The sequence below is a fragment of the Podarcis gaigeae genome (assembly GCF_964106915.1).
Source record: "Podarcis gaigeae genome assembly, chromosome: 2".
NCBI classification, from domain to species: Eukaryota; Metazoa; Chordata; class Lepidosauria; order Squamata; family Lacertidae; genus Podarcis; species Podarcis gaigeae.
The window spans coordinates 116,275,835-116,293,771 of NC_139679.1; the positions used below are offsets into that span (position 1 = coordinate 116,275,835).

At 46.8% G+C, this 17,937-nt stretch overlaps 2 protein-coding genes across 6 annotated transcripts; one reads left to right on the plus strand and one right to left on the minus strand.

Moving 5' to 3' along the window:
- Nucleotides 1–3,637: 3,637 nt before the first annotated feature.
- Nucleotides 3,638–7,416, minus strand: LOC310837448 (uncharacterized protein). 3 transcript variants are annotated; one of them, XM_083724064.1, is made up of 4 exons: nt 7,307–7,416; nt 6,438–6,908; nt 6,083–6,203; nt 3,638–5,757 (listed from the first exon to the last, which is right to left on the minus strand). In XM_083724064.1, the coding sequence occupies exons 2-4, from the start codon at nt 6,885–6,887 to the stop codon at nt 4,388–4,390; spliced, it is 1,941 nt and encodes a 646-aa protein (XP_083580190.1). In that variant the 5' UTR covers nt 6,888–6,908; nt 7,307–7,416; the 3' UTR covers nt 3,638–4,387. The 3 variants fall into 3 exon arrangements, with proteins under 3 accessions (XP_083580190.1, XP_083580188.1, XP_083580189.1); XM_083724062.1 differs by having other exon boundaries at nt 3,638–5,760; XM_083724063.1 differs by having other exon boundaries at nt 3,638–5,760; nt 7,303–7,400.
- Nucleotides 7,417–8,594: 1,178 nt separating this feature from the next.
- LOC310837630 (uncharacterized protein) lies at nt 8,595–16,870 on the plus strand. Of its 3 annotated transcripts, XM_083724536.1 has the most exons (5): nt 8,595–8,771; nt 9,035–9,098; nt 10,074–10,615; nt 13,679–13,808; nt 14,815–16,870. In XM_083724536.1, exons 2-5 carry the CDS (start codon nt 9,089–9,091, stop codon nt 15,660–15,662), a joined length of 1,530 nt encoding a protein of 509 aa, XP_083580662.1. In that variant the 5' UTR covers nt 8,595–8,771; nt 9,035–9,088; the 3' UTR covers nt 15,663–16,870. The 3 variants fall into 3 exon arrangements, with proteins under 3 accessions (XP_083580662.1, XP_083580661.1, XP_083580660.1); XM_083724535.1 differs by lacking the exon at nt 9,035–9,098 and having other exon boundaries at nt 14,818–16,870; XM_083724534.1 differs by lacking the exon at nt 9,035–9,098 and having other exon boundaries at nt 8,596–8,771.
- Nucleotides 16,871–17,937: the final 1,067 nt, after the last annotated feature.

The window sequence follows — 17,937 nt, forward strand, 5'->3', positions numbered from 1 at the left end:
ACAGGACCTTCACTCCCTCCACTGGTTCTGATTTAAAAGAGAGGTAGAACTTTCCCCTGGCCGCTCCCCTCACTGGCTCCTGCACCTTTCACCAGAAGCATCCAGATCTCACAGGCAGAACACAAGGATGTAAGAAGTAGCCTTATTCATCTAGCCTGGTGTTATGCATTCTGACAGGCATGGGCTCTCCAAGCTTTCAGGGGGAGAGTGGGCCTTCCACCTCACCTGCTGGAGATGAGCCTTACACGGGAAAATTGTGCCCTGCAACTGAGCTATGGCGCCCTTTGAAAAGGTCCTGCATTGGGTTCCTGAAATCTCCCATTAAAAAAAAATATTTGAGAGCGCTGTAATTCTGGGACAGTGGAACCAATGGCCTGGTCAGTATAAGTTGGCTTCACGTTTCCCCCATGGAAAAGGGGGAGGGGGCATGAAGATGGTGCAGACAGGGCCTCTCCTGACCTCTGAGCATCTCCGTCACATGTTGTTTAGCAGGTGTTGGTGGCCATCCGTCATGGATGCTTTGCATTGCAGGCAGTTGGACGAGAAGACCTTTGAGATCCAATTCTGCAATTCTGTGTGCCTCCTGTTCCCCCTCGCTTGTGAACGGAGCCCTTTCTAGGTAGGGTCGGGAAAGACTCTGTGCCTGAAACTATGGAGAGCTGCTCTCAGTCAGTGCAGACGATGGGGGGGGGGGCAGTTTTAGCTTAGTCTGCATGCAGAAGGTTCCCACACCCCCATGATGGACTGGGAGAGACCACTGTTTGAAACCCTGGGGAACCGCTACCAGTCAGTGCAGACTATTCTGAGCAACATGAAGCAGTTGGTCTGGCGTGGTATAGGGTCACTTCTAATGTTCCTAACTGAACTGGCTCTACAAAACTACTAGCTAAAGTTATTAGGGCGTACAAACAGCAAAGGCTGTTGAAGATGACTCTTAATTGCCCCTCTGTGGGACATCTTTCTTCCCTGAGTTAGGGAAACAACTCTAGCATTTAAAGAATTCACCAATAGTTAAGTGAGGTGGTCATCTACTGAGGACATAGTATAGTATTCCTAACCTATGACTTAGAATTATTTTGATTTAAATAACAACAACAATAATAATTACTACATGAGGCTTGTCTGTGTTTTTTCCTCTTTCTGTCTGTTTAAATAAACTTCGTTGATTTTGTAAAGCTGTTTATGTTTTGTTTATTGTTACAGTCCTATTGTTTTGGTGGGAAATTAATTGGGGATAAGTTAAGCAAAGAGGCTTATGTGAAATTGTTTTTGCTGTTTTTTATAAAACAGCAAAACTGGGGTAAAATCCATGGTTTGGTGTTCAGGGCTTCGACCCCACCTCTTACGTGTACACAATTTCTTAGGTAAAATACTGAATTATTTTTCTTTCTTTTTTTGTAAATTTGTTTATTTGAGTTTTTCAAATCAATCAACATGTAGCACTTTATGAAGCTGGAAAATGAGTGGCTCCTGTATAGAAATGCCACTGCCATTAGACATTTGACAGTGGAACAGAGTCCCTCAGGAGGTGAAGGAGTATCCTTCAATTGAGGTTTTGTCTGGGTTGGGGGTGGGGGGACAGGGACAGCCCTACAGTAAGGAAGCCTAAAGGTGATTGCAGACAGTACTTTAACATCATGCGAGTCATTCAGATCCTGTTTTTATGGATGCCTCTGTGATTGGTCTGTTTGGCTGCCGCACATTCCATTCGGAAAATTGCAATGGCTCATTCATTTATTGCTCACAACAGGGCACAAAGCTTGACAAATGTTTCGGGGTTGGGCTGTTTTCTCCCCTTTCAGTCATTTCATCCCTGCTGTCCCACTCCCCTTTTCCATTCTGAGCACGTGAACAGGTATTTTTATACCTATGTGTGCACATTGTTATTTTTTTTAAAAAAAAAACAAAAAGTTTGAGAGCAGAAAAGCAAATGTATTGTTCCTCTCCCATTCTCACACTCCCAGAGAGGGTTGGTAGTTCAGGGGCAACACACACACTTTTTATGCAGGTGGTCCTGGACCTCTGCTTTGGAATTGTAGCATGAACTGAAAACAAGAATTAAAGAAAGCTCATACAGTGGTAACTCAGGTTAAGAACTTAATTCGTTCTGGAGGTCCGTTCTTGACCTGAAACTGTTCTTAACCTGAGGTACCACTTTAGCTAATGGGGCCTCCCGCTGCCGCTGTGCCGCTGCTGCGCGATTTCTGTTCTCATCCTGAAACAAAGTTCTTAACCTGAAGGACTATTTCTGGGTTAGCGGAGTCTGTAACCTGAAGCGTCAGTAACCTGAAGCATCTGTAACCCGAGGTACCACTGTACTTTAACTCACTATTCTGTGGTATGAAAAAACCATTCTGGATCATCTCAAAGACCCTTATATTGCAACATTTTGTGGCCAGGCAGCTAACTCTGGGAAGCCCATAAGCAACGACGACTATGGCATATTCCTATTGTGACTTATTAGCAACTCGTACTTAAAGGCACACTGCCTCTTAAGGTCGAAAGCTACATTTTTCTTGGAGTAAGACCAAATGAATTGAATGGGGCTTACCATTTCTATGTTCAGTAGAATCGTACAGGATTGCACTGCAAACTTCTGACACATTAGTTCTGAGTACTAATCTAGCTGTCATCCTTTTTCTTTTTTCTGTTAGAGGTCCTCCTCAAACAGCAGAGCAACATGGCTATAGGTAAGTTTTGTCCATAATAAATTTGTTGATCTGCAAGGTTGTAAGGGTTAAACCGCAGAGCCTAGGGCTTGCCGATCAGAAGTTTGGCGGTTCGAATCCCCGCAACGGGGTGAGCTCCCGTTGCTCGGTCCCTGCTCCTGCCAACCTAGCAGTTTGAAAGCACATCAAAGTGCAAGTAGATAAATAGGTACTGCTCTGGCGGGAAGGTAAACGGCATTTCCGTGCGCTGCTCTGGTTCGCCAGAAGCGGCTTAGTCATGCTGGCCACATGACCCGGAAGCTCTACGCAGGCTCCCTCGGCCAGTAAAGCGAGATGAGTGCCGCAACCCCAGAGTCGTCCGCGACTGGACCTAATGGTCAGGGGTCCCTTTACCTTTAAGGCAGGGGTGGTGGAAAGTGTTTTTGGTTTGAGAGCCATTTTCCTTTTTGGGCAAACGTCTGTGGGCCAGGGATGAGTGAAGCCAGAGGCAAAAATGGGCAGACCACCAAATGCAAATATTACTTTTCTACACTTATACCTCTATTTGTGTCTTCCATCCAGGGAAGCAAGAGGCATGATCAGAGTTCAAGGACACATTCCAGCCAGGCAAAAGCACTTGGGATGCCTGGAGAGAGTTCCCAGGGCTAGAGAAAGGTCTGCAGGGCCACATTCAGCCCCTGAGGTTCCCTGTCCATGTTTTAAGGTGACAGGACTTGTGGTTTTTTGGCGCAAGTATATGGTGCTGAATTCCCCTGAGATTTGTATATATTGAACAGGATTGGGGGAAGATCTAGAATTTAATGAGAAAACTCTTTGCACACAACTCTTTCAGCCATTGCATGTGCATCAACTACATTTAGCATCCCTGGAGTCTGAAGTGTGTATGAATTGACACACTCAAAACATCCAGTCATGCAACTCCAGACAGAGTCTAACAATGGCTGAAAAGAAAACTACACAGAACAGGTATATTGAAAACCTTTAAAAAGAGAGAGGGAGAAACCAACAAACAAACTAACATCAAAATCACCCCAATTCAATACAAATTTTACTAGCTGCACACAATATTTCCGGGTGTTTTTGTGCTTTTTTTAGAAGCAGCTATTTTGCTTCTATCATCTGTAGGCACCAGCACTCCAAAATAGTTGAATAAATATTTGGAACTTCTAAGGGGCCAACACCAACGTTTTGGATGCACAGGCCCAGAGTCCATCAGATTTCTCTAGAGCAAGATAAAATGTTGGAACATTAGTTCAGCACCCATATGTTCAGCAGTGGAGAACGGTGCCCACTGTGACTTGGTAGCGGGAAGGCAAGGAGGCCAACAGTAGGTGGAGCCAGAGCCCATGATAGTTCTGGTTTTGTCCCTATCCTCCCTGCTGAGTTTTGGATAATCTTCTGGCTGTTGGAGAGTGAGGTTAGTGCTCCATCTGCCTCCAATGAATTTCAGCAACTAAACTAAATATTAATATGGTGGAATCTAGCAATGACTTAATTTCTATCAAGGAATTTCAAGAATCTATCTATGAGGTCTGCTTTCCATGTGCAATGAATGGAATGTTGCCTAGAGATAAAAAACCCTGTGTAGTTTCACCGTTTTTTTTTATCTAGTAGCCGTTGATCTCCATCATAAACTATTCACACAGTCTAAATTTATGAAGCTTTCACTCCAAACTCTTCTTCACAGACATCCTAAAGGTTCACATGTAGATTTTCTGTTACAGAAACAGAGGGAATAGTGGACATTTCCTCCCGCGTTTGTATGGTTTCTCTCGTGTGTGTACCCTTTCGTGTTTCTTACAGTCAGAGCTAGAAATAAAGCTTTTCCCACATTCATAGCACTCATAAGGCTTTTCTCCTGTGTGGGTCCTTATGTGCTTCGTAAGGGAGGATCTGTGACTTAAGCTTTTCCCACACTCGGGGCACGAATACGGTTTCTCTCCAGTATGGGTTCTCTGGTGTGTGATAAGGTTTGATTTCAAATTGAAACTTTGCCCGCAATCAGAGCATTTGTAGGGTTTCTCCCCTGTGTGGGTTCTCAGGTGTTTAGTGAGGGAGGATTTATCGCTGAAACTTTTCCTACAGATGGAGCACACATATGGCTTCTCACCAGTATGGATTCTCCTGTGTGTAATAAGGTTTGACTTCCAATTAAAGCTCTGTCCACATTCTGAGCAAGTATAGGGTTTCTCCCCTGTATGTAACCTTTTATGGTTTATGAATTGATAGCCTGTGCTAAAGCTTTTCCCACACTCAGAGCATTCATATGGCTTTTGTCCAGTGTGCTTTCTCTTGTGGATAACAAGGTCTCCTTTCTGATTGAAGCTTTTCCCACAGTCTGAGCATTTATGAGGTTTTTCTCCTGTGTGGGTCCTTCTGTGTGTAAGGAGATGTGATGCCTGACTGAAGCTTTGCCCACATTCTAAACACTTATACGGTTTCTCTCCCGTGTGGATCCTCTGGTGTTTACCAAGAATTTTCCTTTGACTGAAGCTTTGTCCGCACTCCCCACACTTATATGGTTTCTCCCCCGTGTGGATTCTGACATGTGAAACCAGATTCCCTTTCTGACAGAAGCTTTGCCCGCACTCTGAACATTTATATGGTTTCTCTCCTGTGTGTATTCTTTTGTGTTTTGTGAGGTAAGACGTGGTATTGAAGCTTTTCCCACACTCGGAGCACTCGTATGGTTTTTCTCCAGTGTGGGTTCTCTCGTGAACAAGAAGGTCTGCTCTCCTGTTAGCAATTTTCCCACAGAATGTGCATGTGTACAGCATTTTCTGATTCTTAGTTAGGTCAACGTCCTGACAGAAGTTCTTTCCACACTCTGAGTCCATCTGTATTGCCTCATGCCTCAAGAATTTATCTTGGAAACTTCCTTTGCACGAGTCACTGTTACCTTCCTCACAAAGTAACCTGTATTCTGGCATTGTCCACTGACGGTACTCCTGCTTGGATTCTTGAACTGCAGGCATCTCGTCCACCTCGCCACCCAGGAAAAACACCCCTTTAGCTCTTTCCAAGGATATTCCACTGGTGTCAATTTGCTTAAGTGGAAAAGCCTCCTTTACGCTCTCCCACTCTTGGCCTACTGGAAGAAACAGAATAAGGGCATGAGTTAGAAAAAGTTTTCTCAAAGAAATAAAGTGAATTACCCAATCCTCTACTCTTAAGACTGAGTTTTTCCTTTAAGTGATGTAGCCAAAAAGCTACCATCCACACATCAACAGGCTCAGGGAAACCCAAAGGTGTGCAGAAATACAAGCCTTACAAATGTGTCCTGAATCTTCCAGCATTGAGGTTTGTTGAATGTCCCTGAGTCATAGTGTTAAAAGAGAGGGAGAAAAACTTCTACATATCAGAAGCATCTAGAAGTTTCCAAATAATACTAACTTTCGGATTCAAATCCTTACCCAGCAAGCTGGCCTCTTCACAACCCTCCTCCTTGACTTCCAAAGGAATTTGGCCCTTCACAGGATTTGAGATTAACTTGGGGTAATTAGCTGCCATGTCTTCAACGGATCCTGGTGGCATCTGAAATAGAAAGGGAGGTGGGGAGATACAAATTAGAAAGTAATTCTGATTTCTTGCAATCACCACTCCACCTAGCACTGAGGGAACAACCATGCAGGACAACCTTCTTGGGGCTGTGTCAAGTCCCTATAAAATGGAGTGGACAGAAAGAGATTTATTGCACAATACGAATGGGCAGAATGGGAAGGTTGAATAAATCCTGGTTGCAAAGCTTCCCAGAGTGGGCTAAATTACCTCTGAGGCCTCCTTGGCTCTTTGGCCAGTGAATTCCTTGAAGTAGCTGCTGACTGTGTCCTCGTCCTCCAGAATCTCTTCCTTCACTTTCACTGAAGAATCCAGGCTCTCTTGGCTGAGGCCTAGCAGGGTGCTAGACATGTCCCCTCCTCTGTGCTCCAGGCCGCCCTCAGCTCCTTCAAAGGAGACCTGGAATCCCTCAGCACCCTCTCCTGAGGTGGGCTCAAGCAGCCGTTGAGTTTTCCTCTGGGACTGAGGGGCCGGCATGGTCTCCATGAATCCGGGCCACTGGCCTTCCCAGCCCTGCTCATTCGGTTCTTGCTTAACAGGCTGTGGAGCAGCCCCTGTCAGAGACTCCCTGGTGGCTCCCATTTGGCAGAAGTGGGGTTTGCCTCTTCCTGCATCCAATCGCTCGCCTGGTCCAGGTCCTGCTGGTTCATGTACTTCCATTTTTTATTCTCACTGAAGCTCCTGGAATAGAAAAGAGTTTGTATTAAAAAATGCAGATGCTCAGGTGGGGATTGAAGCCGGAAACTTCTGCCTGCAAGGCAGGTGCTCTGAGTTGCTGTCCTCCCCCTACATCTAGAGAGCCACAGGTTCCCCACCCCATAAGCTTAAGGCTGTCACTTGGTTAGAGAAGCCTTGTTTTCTCTCCAGCGTTTTTGCATCTCTTAGCCCTGCTCCTTTCCCATTTCGAAGAGGGCGCACTGGTGCACAGACAACCCGCAAGATCTGGGTACTTTGCATGTCTTCTCCCTGTTTGCAACCCTGACCGGCCAATTGCAATCCCGTCCCTTCTCTGCCATTTCTCTCCCTCTTTCGCTTCCCAGCTATCTCTGCCTTTCCGCTTCATCCCCTACTCAACTTACCTCTCGCTACTGTCTCCAGTGCTGGCGATTCAGATCCCTGGAGCCAAAGTCTCCTAAGGCAAAATATCCCCCCCCCCCCCAGCTATTTATTGCACCAAAGCTATGGGGATGGGCAGGAACAGGAAGTCAATGCCCCTCCAAGACGCACCCACCCCCTTGCCTATCTAGGAACGGGAGAGTTGTCAGTTTAACTCTTCCCTTCGACACAAAGATTATTGGAGGCATTGTACACCTTTTATTAATGGGTGGTGGGGAGCAGAAGTTTTAGACTAACCCCTTTTGATTCATAATAAATGTATCCTCTCCCTTAGCCTCCATCTCTCCCTACTTCTGTATCTGTAGGCGTGTTGCTATTGTTTACTTATTTAATTTGCAGAATTTTGTACAGCATCACATATACTAGCAAATACCAACTTCAAAAATACATCGCAGTGTGCGTGTCGTGTGTCCACATGCTGCATTCAAATGATGCACAACCAGTGTACTTGGTAATACAAGAGGAGTGTTCACATGTTACATTCTATGAGTGCACAATATGTGCAGTATACCTCTCTGTACACAAGTATTTGACACGCGTAGAGTTACTAATGTGTAGCGTTTCACAAGTCACAGGCTGGACACCTTTTTTACGCAGCAGCTGTGATATGCAGATCAACAAGAGTTCACTCATTCGCAAGAGCACTTGCACATATGCAGAGACAGTGTGCACCAGTGTTCAGTGTAACGTGCGAACAAGCCTTCTGTAAATCAGGGATACACCTGCTCCTTCTGTAAAGCTTTCACACTCTTTGTAAGGCTGTAATTTGGAGCGTGATGATAAGATACCAACCAGCGAGTTCAATACTGGGTTTAAGTTTGTACGTAACCCGGGAGGCCGGGTGTTCTTAAAGGCTGCTTTGAATAATACTGAACAAAACAAGGAATCATAAATATATTGCACAGTCGGGGAACTCAGAAGAGACAGTACCAATTTGTGGGTGTCTGCAGAGGGGCTTCAATGGGCATACACTTACCTAGGAGTAAATCTCATTGAACTTAATGGGACTTAACGACTGAGTAGACAAGCACAGGTTGGGATTGCAATGTGGTCCTTTTGCTGGACAGGAAACACCTAATCAGGCAGATGGCGCTCATTCCCTTTTTTTTTTTTTTTTGTGGCAAAATTGCGAGTTCCCGAATGGAAACAGACTTTCCAACATTAATCTGGGGGCGGGGGACGCACCAATGAACTCCAGCGTTTGCTGCGAGGCACTGAAAGAGTTAAAGGGCACTGAACGAGATGATGCCTAGAGTGGCCGAGTGTGTGTGACAAATTGGGGGAGAATTGAGGAAAGCAAAGCCACTTTACCCTCCTCCTTTCTTTTTTAATTGAAAAACAAATCCCTCCCCCTTTTGGATTTCTTATCCTTGGAGCCATTAGGGGGCTGCTGCCAAGGGCGAGCAATGCAAAGCCGGCCTGAAGCAGGTGCGTTCAAGGAAGGAAGGGAGGGGAAGTGGATTGAGCGGAATCTAGCAGAAGGGGATCTGCTGGGAGAGCAAGCAGAGGGTGAGAGATGAGACTCTCTAGCAAGTGTCCTCGGGCTCAGTGGAGATCAGGGCTTCCACCTCTCACCAAGGGCGTCAGATCAGCTAGAAAGGACCACTGATATTGGTTGTGAAGGAAGAATGGGTGCTGTGCTAATCACAAATTGTATTTATTTATTATCATAATCTTCATCATACCTTCAGGATCACCGCACAGCATATGTGCTGGTTCAGACAATTGGATCCGCAGAACTGGCAATGTTAACAGGTGCCACACATACTCCTTCCTCAGCTGTAAGAAATTTATCCTTTAGTGTGGCAGGGGCAACATGTTGGAGATCCCTACCTGTCTGCCTGTTATAATAATAATAATAATAATAATAATAATAATAATAATAATAATAATAATAATAATTTATACCCCACCCATCTGGCTGGGTTTTCCCCAGCCACTCTGGGCGATTCTCAACAGAATTACCAAAAACACAATAAAACATCAAACATTAAAAACTTCCCTAAACAGGACTGCCTCTAGTTATCTTCTAAAAGTTAGAAACTGTTGACATCAGGCAGGCCGCCTTCGCTGTGCTCTTTGCAGCACCTGCTTAAAAACATTTTTGTTTAGTCAAACCTATCCAGACACATAGATGCTGGCATGTTTAAATATCATACACTGTTGGTTTTTGTCTTTGTTTAAATGTTATTAGCTGTTTTTATTGTTAATTTTAATATTTACTGTAAACAGAGGTTTTATCCCTGCCTCTTGCTGTAGAGCACAGTTTCCCAATCTTGGGTCTCCACCTGTTTTTGAACTTACAACTCCCATCATTCCTACCTAGCAGGACCAGTGGTCAGGGATGATAGGAATTGTAGTTCAAAAATAGCTGGAAGCCCAAGTTTGGGAAACACTTCTGTAGAGCATGAAACTCTTAACGCCTGGAACCCTGGAGAGCAGCTGACAGTCTGACTTGGCATAAGGCAGCTTCCTGTATAAACCAGGGGCCCTTCAGACATTATTGAATGCAGTTCCCATCAGGCCCCAGCCAGCAAGGCCAACAACCAAGGATGATGGGAATTGTAGTCCAGCAATATCTGCAGGGTCACATGTTCCCCATCCATGAGTCATGGATGGTTGATAGCACATATGCTATATTTTTTATTAATAATATGTGTCTATTAGGGGAGAGTAAACATGCCCAGTTTTCATCGCCTGTTGCTTATTGGCATTGCTTTTGTTTTCCAGGAATAAAAATGGAGGAGCAAGACCTGAAAATGGAGGAGCAAGACCCGCAGGGCTGGGAATCTCAGCGGCAGAAGGTTTTGCCACTGCAGATGCAGGCCCCATTTTCAGGGTGGAAAAGCTTGCAGGTGCCTCAACAGGTGTCCATGGGAGTTCATAAGGATACCCAGGTCTCTTTCAGCAGGTGGCCTAGTAGAAGGGAAGATTCTCCTGTGGAAGTGAAGGAAGAGATTCTGGATGAGGATGCCGCCAGCTTGGAGATGGAGCGCCAAAGCTTCAGGCGGTTCTGCTACCTGGAGACTGACGGCCCTCGAGACGTGTGCAATCATCTCCAGGAACTCTGCTATCGGTGGCTGAAGCCAGACAGACACACCAAGGAGCAGATTGTGGACCTGGTGGTTCTGGAGCAGTTCCTGACCATCCTGCCCCAGGAGATGCAGAGCTGGGTCTGGGAACGTGGTCCGGGGAACTGCACGGAGGCTGTGGCTCAGGTGGAGGATTTCTTGATGAAGATCCACCGGGAGGCCATGAGAACAGAACAAGAGGTGAGGGTTTTGCATGCTGTTCACCTTAATGCACCTGTGGAGGGCAGTGGCAGCATAAAAAGAGACCTGTGGCGTCAGGACAAAGGTCCATCCAATCTGCTTTGCATGCAAAAGGTCCCGGGTTCAGGCCTCGGCATCTGTAGGGCTGGGAGAGTCTCTCACTGAAAATCCTGAAGAGCTGTTGCCAGTCGTAGACGATAGAGCCAATAACCTAAAAACCCAATAACCACCCTGTGGGGATGTTGAGGAAAGTAGAAGAGGATATGCTCTACATGGGGCTACCTTGAAGGTGACCCAGAAACTGCAATTATTCCAGAATGCGGCAGCTAGACTGGTGACTGGGAATGGCTGCCGGGACAACTTAACACCAGTCCTGAGAGATCTGCATTGGCTCCCAGTACGTTTCCGAGCACAATTCAAAGCGTTGGTGCTGACCTTTAAAGCCCTGAAGGGTCTTGGTCCAGTATACCTGAGGGAGCGTCTCCACCCCCATCGTTCAGCCCGGACACTGAGATCCAGCACCAAGGGCCTTCTAGCAGTTCCCTCATTGCGAGAAGTGAGGTTACAGGGAACCAGACAGAGGGCCTTCTTGGTAGTGGCGCCTGCCTTGTGGAACGCCCTCCCTTCAGATGTGAAGGAAATAAGCAGCTATCTTATCTTTAAAAGACATCTGAAGGCAGCCGTGTTTAGGGAAGTTTTTAATATTTAATGCTGTATTGTTTTTAAAACTCAATTGGAAGCCGCCCAGAGTGGCTGGGGAAACTCAGCCAGATGGGTGGGGTATAATTATTATTATTATTATTATTATTATTATTATTATTATTATTATTATTAAATATTATCCCTCCTCACTCATGCTAGTGAGCAAGCAGCAGAGCACATTCCCTTGCACATTGCTGGAAGCAAGTTGATGGATTCGTTAGCATCATTTAAGTTGAGCAATCCAGTCTGACATGTCCAGTCTGGATTGGTCCTGGTAAGTTTCCCCTCTTTATTTCCCTCTTAAAATAATAATAACATGACAGTCGTGTTTAAAAGTAAGAGTAAAGTTTACTTACATTCACTTCACAGTATTGTCCTGAAGGCAGGCTTTATCTTGTGGTTACAGTTACATTTGTAGAGAGAAGAAGTCTGAGCTAGCCCTCAGACTTTCTACCTTGTGGCTTCCATCCTCTGTAAGGATGAGCCGTGTGCTGCTGGCTAAGAGCCAGAAGAGAGGAAGATGGCAAAAGAGCAGAAGAGGAAGATTGCTGCATGACTAGCCCTTTTTATAGGGTCTGCTAGGGTCACGCCCATCTATTTGGTCACACACACACACACACACACACACACACACACACACACACGGAGGATGCTCCAGAGCTGGTATGACAGGAAGTCCTCCCTGTCTGGAGCAACATTTCCCTGTGTGTCCACTCTAGCCAACAGGAAATGTTGTATTTGACTGCTTCAGTGATGATACATCTAACACGCCCACCTCCCCAACTCATTTTAAAAGAGCATTGGATGTCAAACAGCCAAAGCCCTGGTTAAATAGGAACATTTTTGCCTGGTGCCTACAGGTGTATAATGCAGGTGCCAGACGAACCTCCCTGGGGAGAGCATTCCACAGATGGGGAGCCACCGCCGAAAAGGCCCCTTCTTGTGTTGCCACCTTCCAGGCCTCACATGGAGGAGGCACACAAAGAAGGCCCTCAGAAGTTGATCTTAAGGTCTAGGAAAGTTCATATGGAAAGAGGTAGTCCTTGAGGTATTGTGGTTGGATTGCACCTTGTACCCAGAGGCGTCTTTCCCATAGCGCTTAGTGGTGCGTCGCGCCAGGGTGCCAGCCTCTTTGGGGTGCCCCAGCAAGTGGGGGAGCTGCGCAGCTTTACTGGCGGCCTCCCCTTTCCCTGCAAACCCGCCAGCTGCGCCCCGCCAACCATATGGCTGGCTGGGACGCAACTTCCCTCCCAAGCCTCTGCGGGGACCACTCTCCTCCCGAGGAGGCTTGGGAGGGAATTATTATTATTATTATTATTATTATTATTATTATTATTATTATTTATTATTTATACCCCGCCCATCTGGGGTATAAATAAACAGGGCTGCCTTCAGATGTATTCTAAAAGTCTGGTAGTTGTTGTTCTATTTGACATCTGGTGGCAGGGCGTTCCACAGGGAGGGCGCCACTACCAAGAAGACCCTCTGCCTGGTTCCCTGTAACTTGGCTTCTCGCAGTGAGGGAACCGCCAGAAAGCCCTCGGCGCTGGACCTCCGTGTCTGGGCAGAATGATGGGGGTGGAGACGCTCCTTCAGGTATACTGGGCTGAGGCCATTTAGGGCTTTAAAGGTCAGCACCAACACTTTGAATTGTGCTCGGAAACATACTGGGAGCCAATGTAGGTCTTTCAAGACCGGTGTTATGTGGTCTCCGCGGCCGCTCCCAAGCCTCTGCGGGGATCGCTGTCCCGCAGCGGCATGGGAGAGAGGTGCGCCCCCCAATGGCTGGCAGTGTGCAGCTATGGCCACCCCAACACTATCCGTGGTAATTTGGGGGCGCTGGGTGAATATTTGCACCCCGGCGCCGCATCTGCTAAAGACGGCCCTGCTTGTACCTCTCCTTCCGGCAACTTCTGCAGCCAAGCTGGTGCCAGATGTATTGCTCTGCTTTCCTTTGGACCACCATCAGCAAGGTTGAGAGGGGTTTTTTGTCCTCTGGGTATCCCAGGACCTCCATGTACACCACGCAGGCTTGTGCTCCAGGCATGTAGCTCTAGTGTCAATTAAGCAGCAAAAACAACACGGGAGGCTGTGGTTTCACTGAATACACCACTGTTTCTCGAGAAAGGCAGATGCCAACAACATCAGAGACTTCCGGAAAGGTCTAGCCCAAGATTTCTTTGAAGAAAGTCTGTATAAAGGTTAGCAAATAAATATTTAGCACATTGTCACTTAGCTCAGGTCTGCCTACATAGATTGACAGTTGCTCTCCTGGGTATTGAATTAGGGACCTTCTGCTCTGCCTCTGAGCTGTGACCCCTGACAAGAGGATCCTGAACTGTGTGCCTCTTCCTGTTCCAGGTCCCTGGCCTTTCAGAAGAAGGGCCTGTTAACTTGCCCACGTTGGAGCAGAATTCATCAACCACCATGGAAATCCATCTCTTGCTGGAAGCCAAGCAAGAGGGCGATGATGGGGAGACCAAGTTGGTGGGTAAGGATTTTATTATGGCTAAATGTTAACGAGTTTCTTTTCCTGAGGTTGTTTCTGTCATTCCCTGCTCTTTGACGGAATTATTGGCTATCCTGCACAGAAACCTCTTTCTGTGGGCCTGTTTAGGGAACAGCCCTGTATTGGGAAGATTTTTAATGTTTTATTTTATATATATATATGTTGGCATTGGCAACCCAGTCAGATGGATGGGTGCTAATAAATTTATTATTGTTGTTGTTATTGTTGTTGTTGTTGTTGTTGTTATTTGACCACTGGCTCCGTTCAGGTTTCATGCCACACAATAGTTTGCACTAAGCATGGCTTAGAACCCAAACCACAATTTCAGCTGCCAGCAAGGAAACCATGGCTTAGAGCTGATTCTCCACCTTAGTTTTGGGACTACAAAACATGGACTTTTCAGCTCAGGACTACAACTCCCATCAGGCCCAGCCAACACAGCTGGTTAATGGGAGTTGTAGCCCACAACAGCTGGGAGTACCAGGTTGGTGAAGAACCCTGCCAGAGCAGTAAATGGAACCAGTTCCTCTTAGGAGCACTTGAGAGGGGCACGGAGGGCTGGGGAGGGGTCTGGGGGTAGGGGAAGAATGAGGAGAGTCATGAGAACCAGATAAAGAAGGCCACAGGCCGGAGTCACTCCACTCCTCCTAAAACCAATACACCACATTAGCTATCCTGTACAGTGGTACCTCGGGTTACATACACTTCAGGTTACATACGCTTCTGGTTACAGACTCCGCTAACCCAGAAATAGTACCTCAGGATAAGAACTTTGCTTCAGGATGAGAACAGAAATTGTGCAGTGGCGGCACGGCGGCAGCAGGAGGCCCCATTAGCTAAAGTGGTGCTTCAGGTTAAGAACAATTTCAGGTTAAGAACGGACCTCCGGAACAAATTAAGTACTTAACCCGAGGTACCACTGTATTATTATTGAGGCAATATGTAAGGTAAGAAGAGGTAACTTAGGTTGTTTTTCGATGTCTTCCAGCAGGTGATATGCAAGTGAGGATGAAGGAGGAGGATCCTGAGCTGGAAAGACTTGACTGCATGAACTTTGACACAACATCCTTGAAAAGTGCTGAAGGCCTATCCCTCCAGGCCACTGAGGAGGAAGTGAGGGATATAGGTCAGCAAAGACCCATACATCTCCAGGAAGTCCATCTGGGAACAGCAGCAGAAAACACTGTTCATCCCAAGGAATGTGATGAAAGGCCCTTCCAAGGGAGGATTCATGGGTGTAAGAGAGAAAAGATGGCCTCTGACACTGGGAAAAGCCTCTCCCAGAACTTGGTCCTTCTCAGTCGCCAGAGGATGCAGAAGGGAGAAAAGCCCTTCAAATGCTCATACTGTGGGAAAATCTCAAACGGAAGGACGAACCTGATGATACACGAGAGGACCCACACGGGGGAGAGGCCCTACGAGTGCTCCGAGTGCGGGAAAAGCTTCAGCACCACCTCGAACCTCATAAACCACAAGAGGGTTCACACGGGGGAGAAACCATACACATGCTTGGCTTGTGGACAAAGCTTCAGCCATAACGCATCCCTGATAAGACACAGGAGGACCCACACGGGGGAGAAGCCGTACGAGTGCTCAGACTGCGGGAAAAGCTTCATTCAGAAAGGAGAACTGATTGCGCACAAGAGGACCCACACTGGGGAGAAACCGTACGAGTGTGCCGAGTGCGGAAGAAGCTTCAGCACCAGCTCTCACCTGATAAGGCATAAGAGAGTCCACATGGGTGTGAAGCGATGGGACTGCGTAGACTGCGGCAAAGGCTTCCATCAGAAACTCAGCCTTATGAAGCACAAGGGGACCTACACTGAGGAGAAATAATAAAAGTACAGAGCAAGGATGAGGGAAACTGTGGTTCTCCAGATGTTTGGGACTCCCACTAGCTAAGCTAGCATGACCCAATGTTTGGGAATGATGGGAGTTGTAAGTCCAGCAATATCTGGAGAGTCACAGGTTGCCCAAGAATATGGGTAGAGGGCTTCAGGTAGAAATTCATATTGTCTTGTTTCCACGATGGAGGTGGACAGAGAGAGGCTGTGATCAGCAGCTCAGGAATAGCTTGGTCCTTACAGTTTCTAAAAACATACAAATAATGTGTGCAAACATAACTCTCCCAATCTTCTAACCATGGTTGGAGATCAATATCATGCCACAGATTCGCTCCCCGTCTCCTCTATAGTACACCCTGCTTCTTTCCCTCAGTGGACTTAACCATAGCTCAGGATTGTGTCTACCTGTAGCTCGTGTTAATCAGTATTTGCACACCTGCAGTAGCAGCAGCAACAGTCAATTAAAAGTTGGTTTTACTCCAGAAAAACCATGCCACTTGTCTGGAGCTCTCTGCCACCATGACTTATAGCTACCCTGATGACGACTCAACTAAATCCTCAGCGTTGTTTATCTTCCTCAGGAAACAATGCAAAAAAACGAAGCTCTTCTGTTGCTTTTGTGATGTCAATATCCCCTTTTCTTGTACCCCTCCTCTTCTGTGTTCTTGCAAGCTGAGAGGTTTGCAAACTGGTTCGAACAAGCTATCGTCTGCTAAGTCCTGTGTTTCTCTGGGCTGTGAACTCCCCCCTGCCCTTTCCTCTGATCTTCCCATGACAAACCTCCCTTCGTCCCCTGGGCTGCCGTTCAAGTCTGGCAGCTGCTGCTGTCCGCTTGCTGGCTCCAGCCTGACACGTGCTCAAGATTCTGGTTGCAGTCTTGTCTGAAGATAACCATGGTTAGAATTAGTGCTGGTGTCAATGTAACACTGCACCATGGTTAGCTCTAAAAAAAAAAGGAGGGGACGACAAGAATTCTGGCGAAGGGGGAGGAGATTCAGGTGAATGGAGAGTCTGCGAGCACATATTTTGCACCCAAAGCATGGGAGAATGTTGCCGCTGGCACAGGCTGCTCTCTATGCTCACCCTCCGGAACAGACCTCAAATATTTATATTATTTATTTGCAATATTAACTGTCAATATAAAAAAATATGCTGTGATGGTGAACCATGTAAAATCAATAAAAAATTTGCCTTCGAAAATCCAAATGCAAATGATAAATCACTATATCAGATTACTACTCTTAGATCCAAAGAGATAGGTCAACCCTCAAGACCAGTTTATTGGCTCTCATCCAGCTGTGCCTTGGCACCAATCCAGTTGTTGCACAGCCACACCTGATTCACATGTTATGAAGCAGAATTGGGTGCCATCAGGACGCTTCAAATCCTGTCTTAGTTGCTCCCAACTGCTTTGTATAAATCAGGGGTAGGGTACCTCTCTCACCCTTGGAATCCCACCGCCAGGATGTACCCCTGCTTTGCTCCCAACTTGTTTTCTTGCCCGACTGGAATGTCTTCTTGAACTCATGACGTCTCTTGCGTCTCTGGAAAGGTACAAAGGTAAAGTTTACATTAGTTGCTCCTCCCACTTTTGCCATTTGGACACTCCCGCTGTTGGCATGTGACCCGCGGAAGGTTGCTCAGAGGGGAATGCAGCTCTTCAGATCAAAAATGGTTCTCCATCCCTGCTATAGGTGTCTAATAGCATCGGTATAAGTGCCCTGTGGAACCCAGATTCCAAGGGGCGAAGAGCAGCTACTCTCAAGCTGCTGTTTGCAACCAACCCTGGAGGTAACTGCTGTGAAACTGTGAACGCATTCAGTACATGCCCCACAGGGCCGACCCCAGAGGATCCCCTGGCCAATGGCATCGAAAGGATATTGAGATCAGGCCCAGCTGGGTAGCAGGAGGGGCAAAACTCTGGGTGTGCAGAAAGGCTGAGAAACGGAGGCTAAGAGCAGGACAGAAGCGGAAAGAGCCAGGAGGGCTGGGAGAAAGCAACTGAGCATTTATTTCTAAGGACAGCTCTTCTGTGCAAGAGATTCTTTTTGAAATAAAAATACTGCAACCAGCTAGTAGCAGGGCCCAGTGAGGCGGTTGCCTAAGGGGGCAGACAGTAAGGGGGGGCCGCAGATCCAAGTCCCAGGGATGCTGCTTTCCTGTCTCCTCCCCTGCTGCTCTCTAGCCTCCTTTTTTCACCTCCTCCAGCAGCAGCTTCAGTGGGTGATAACTTCAGCAGCAGTAGCAGGTGATCACCATTTTCTGTT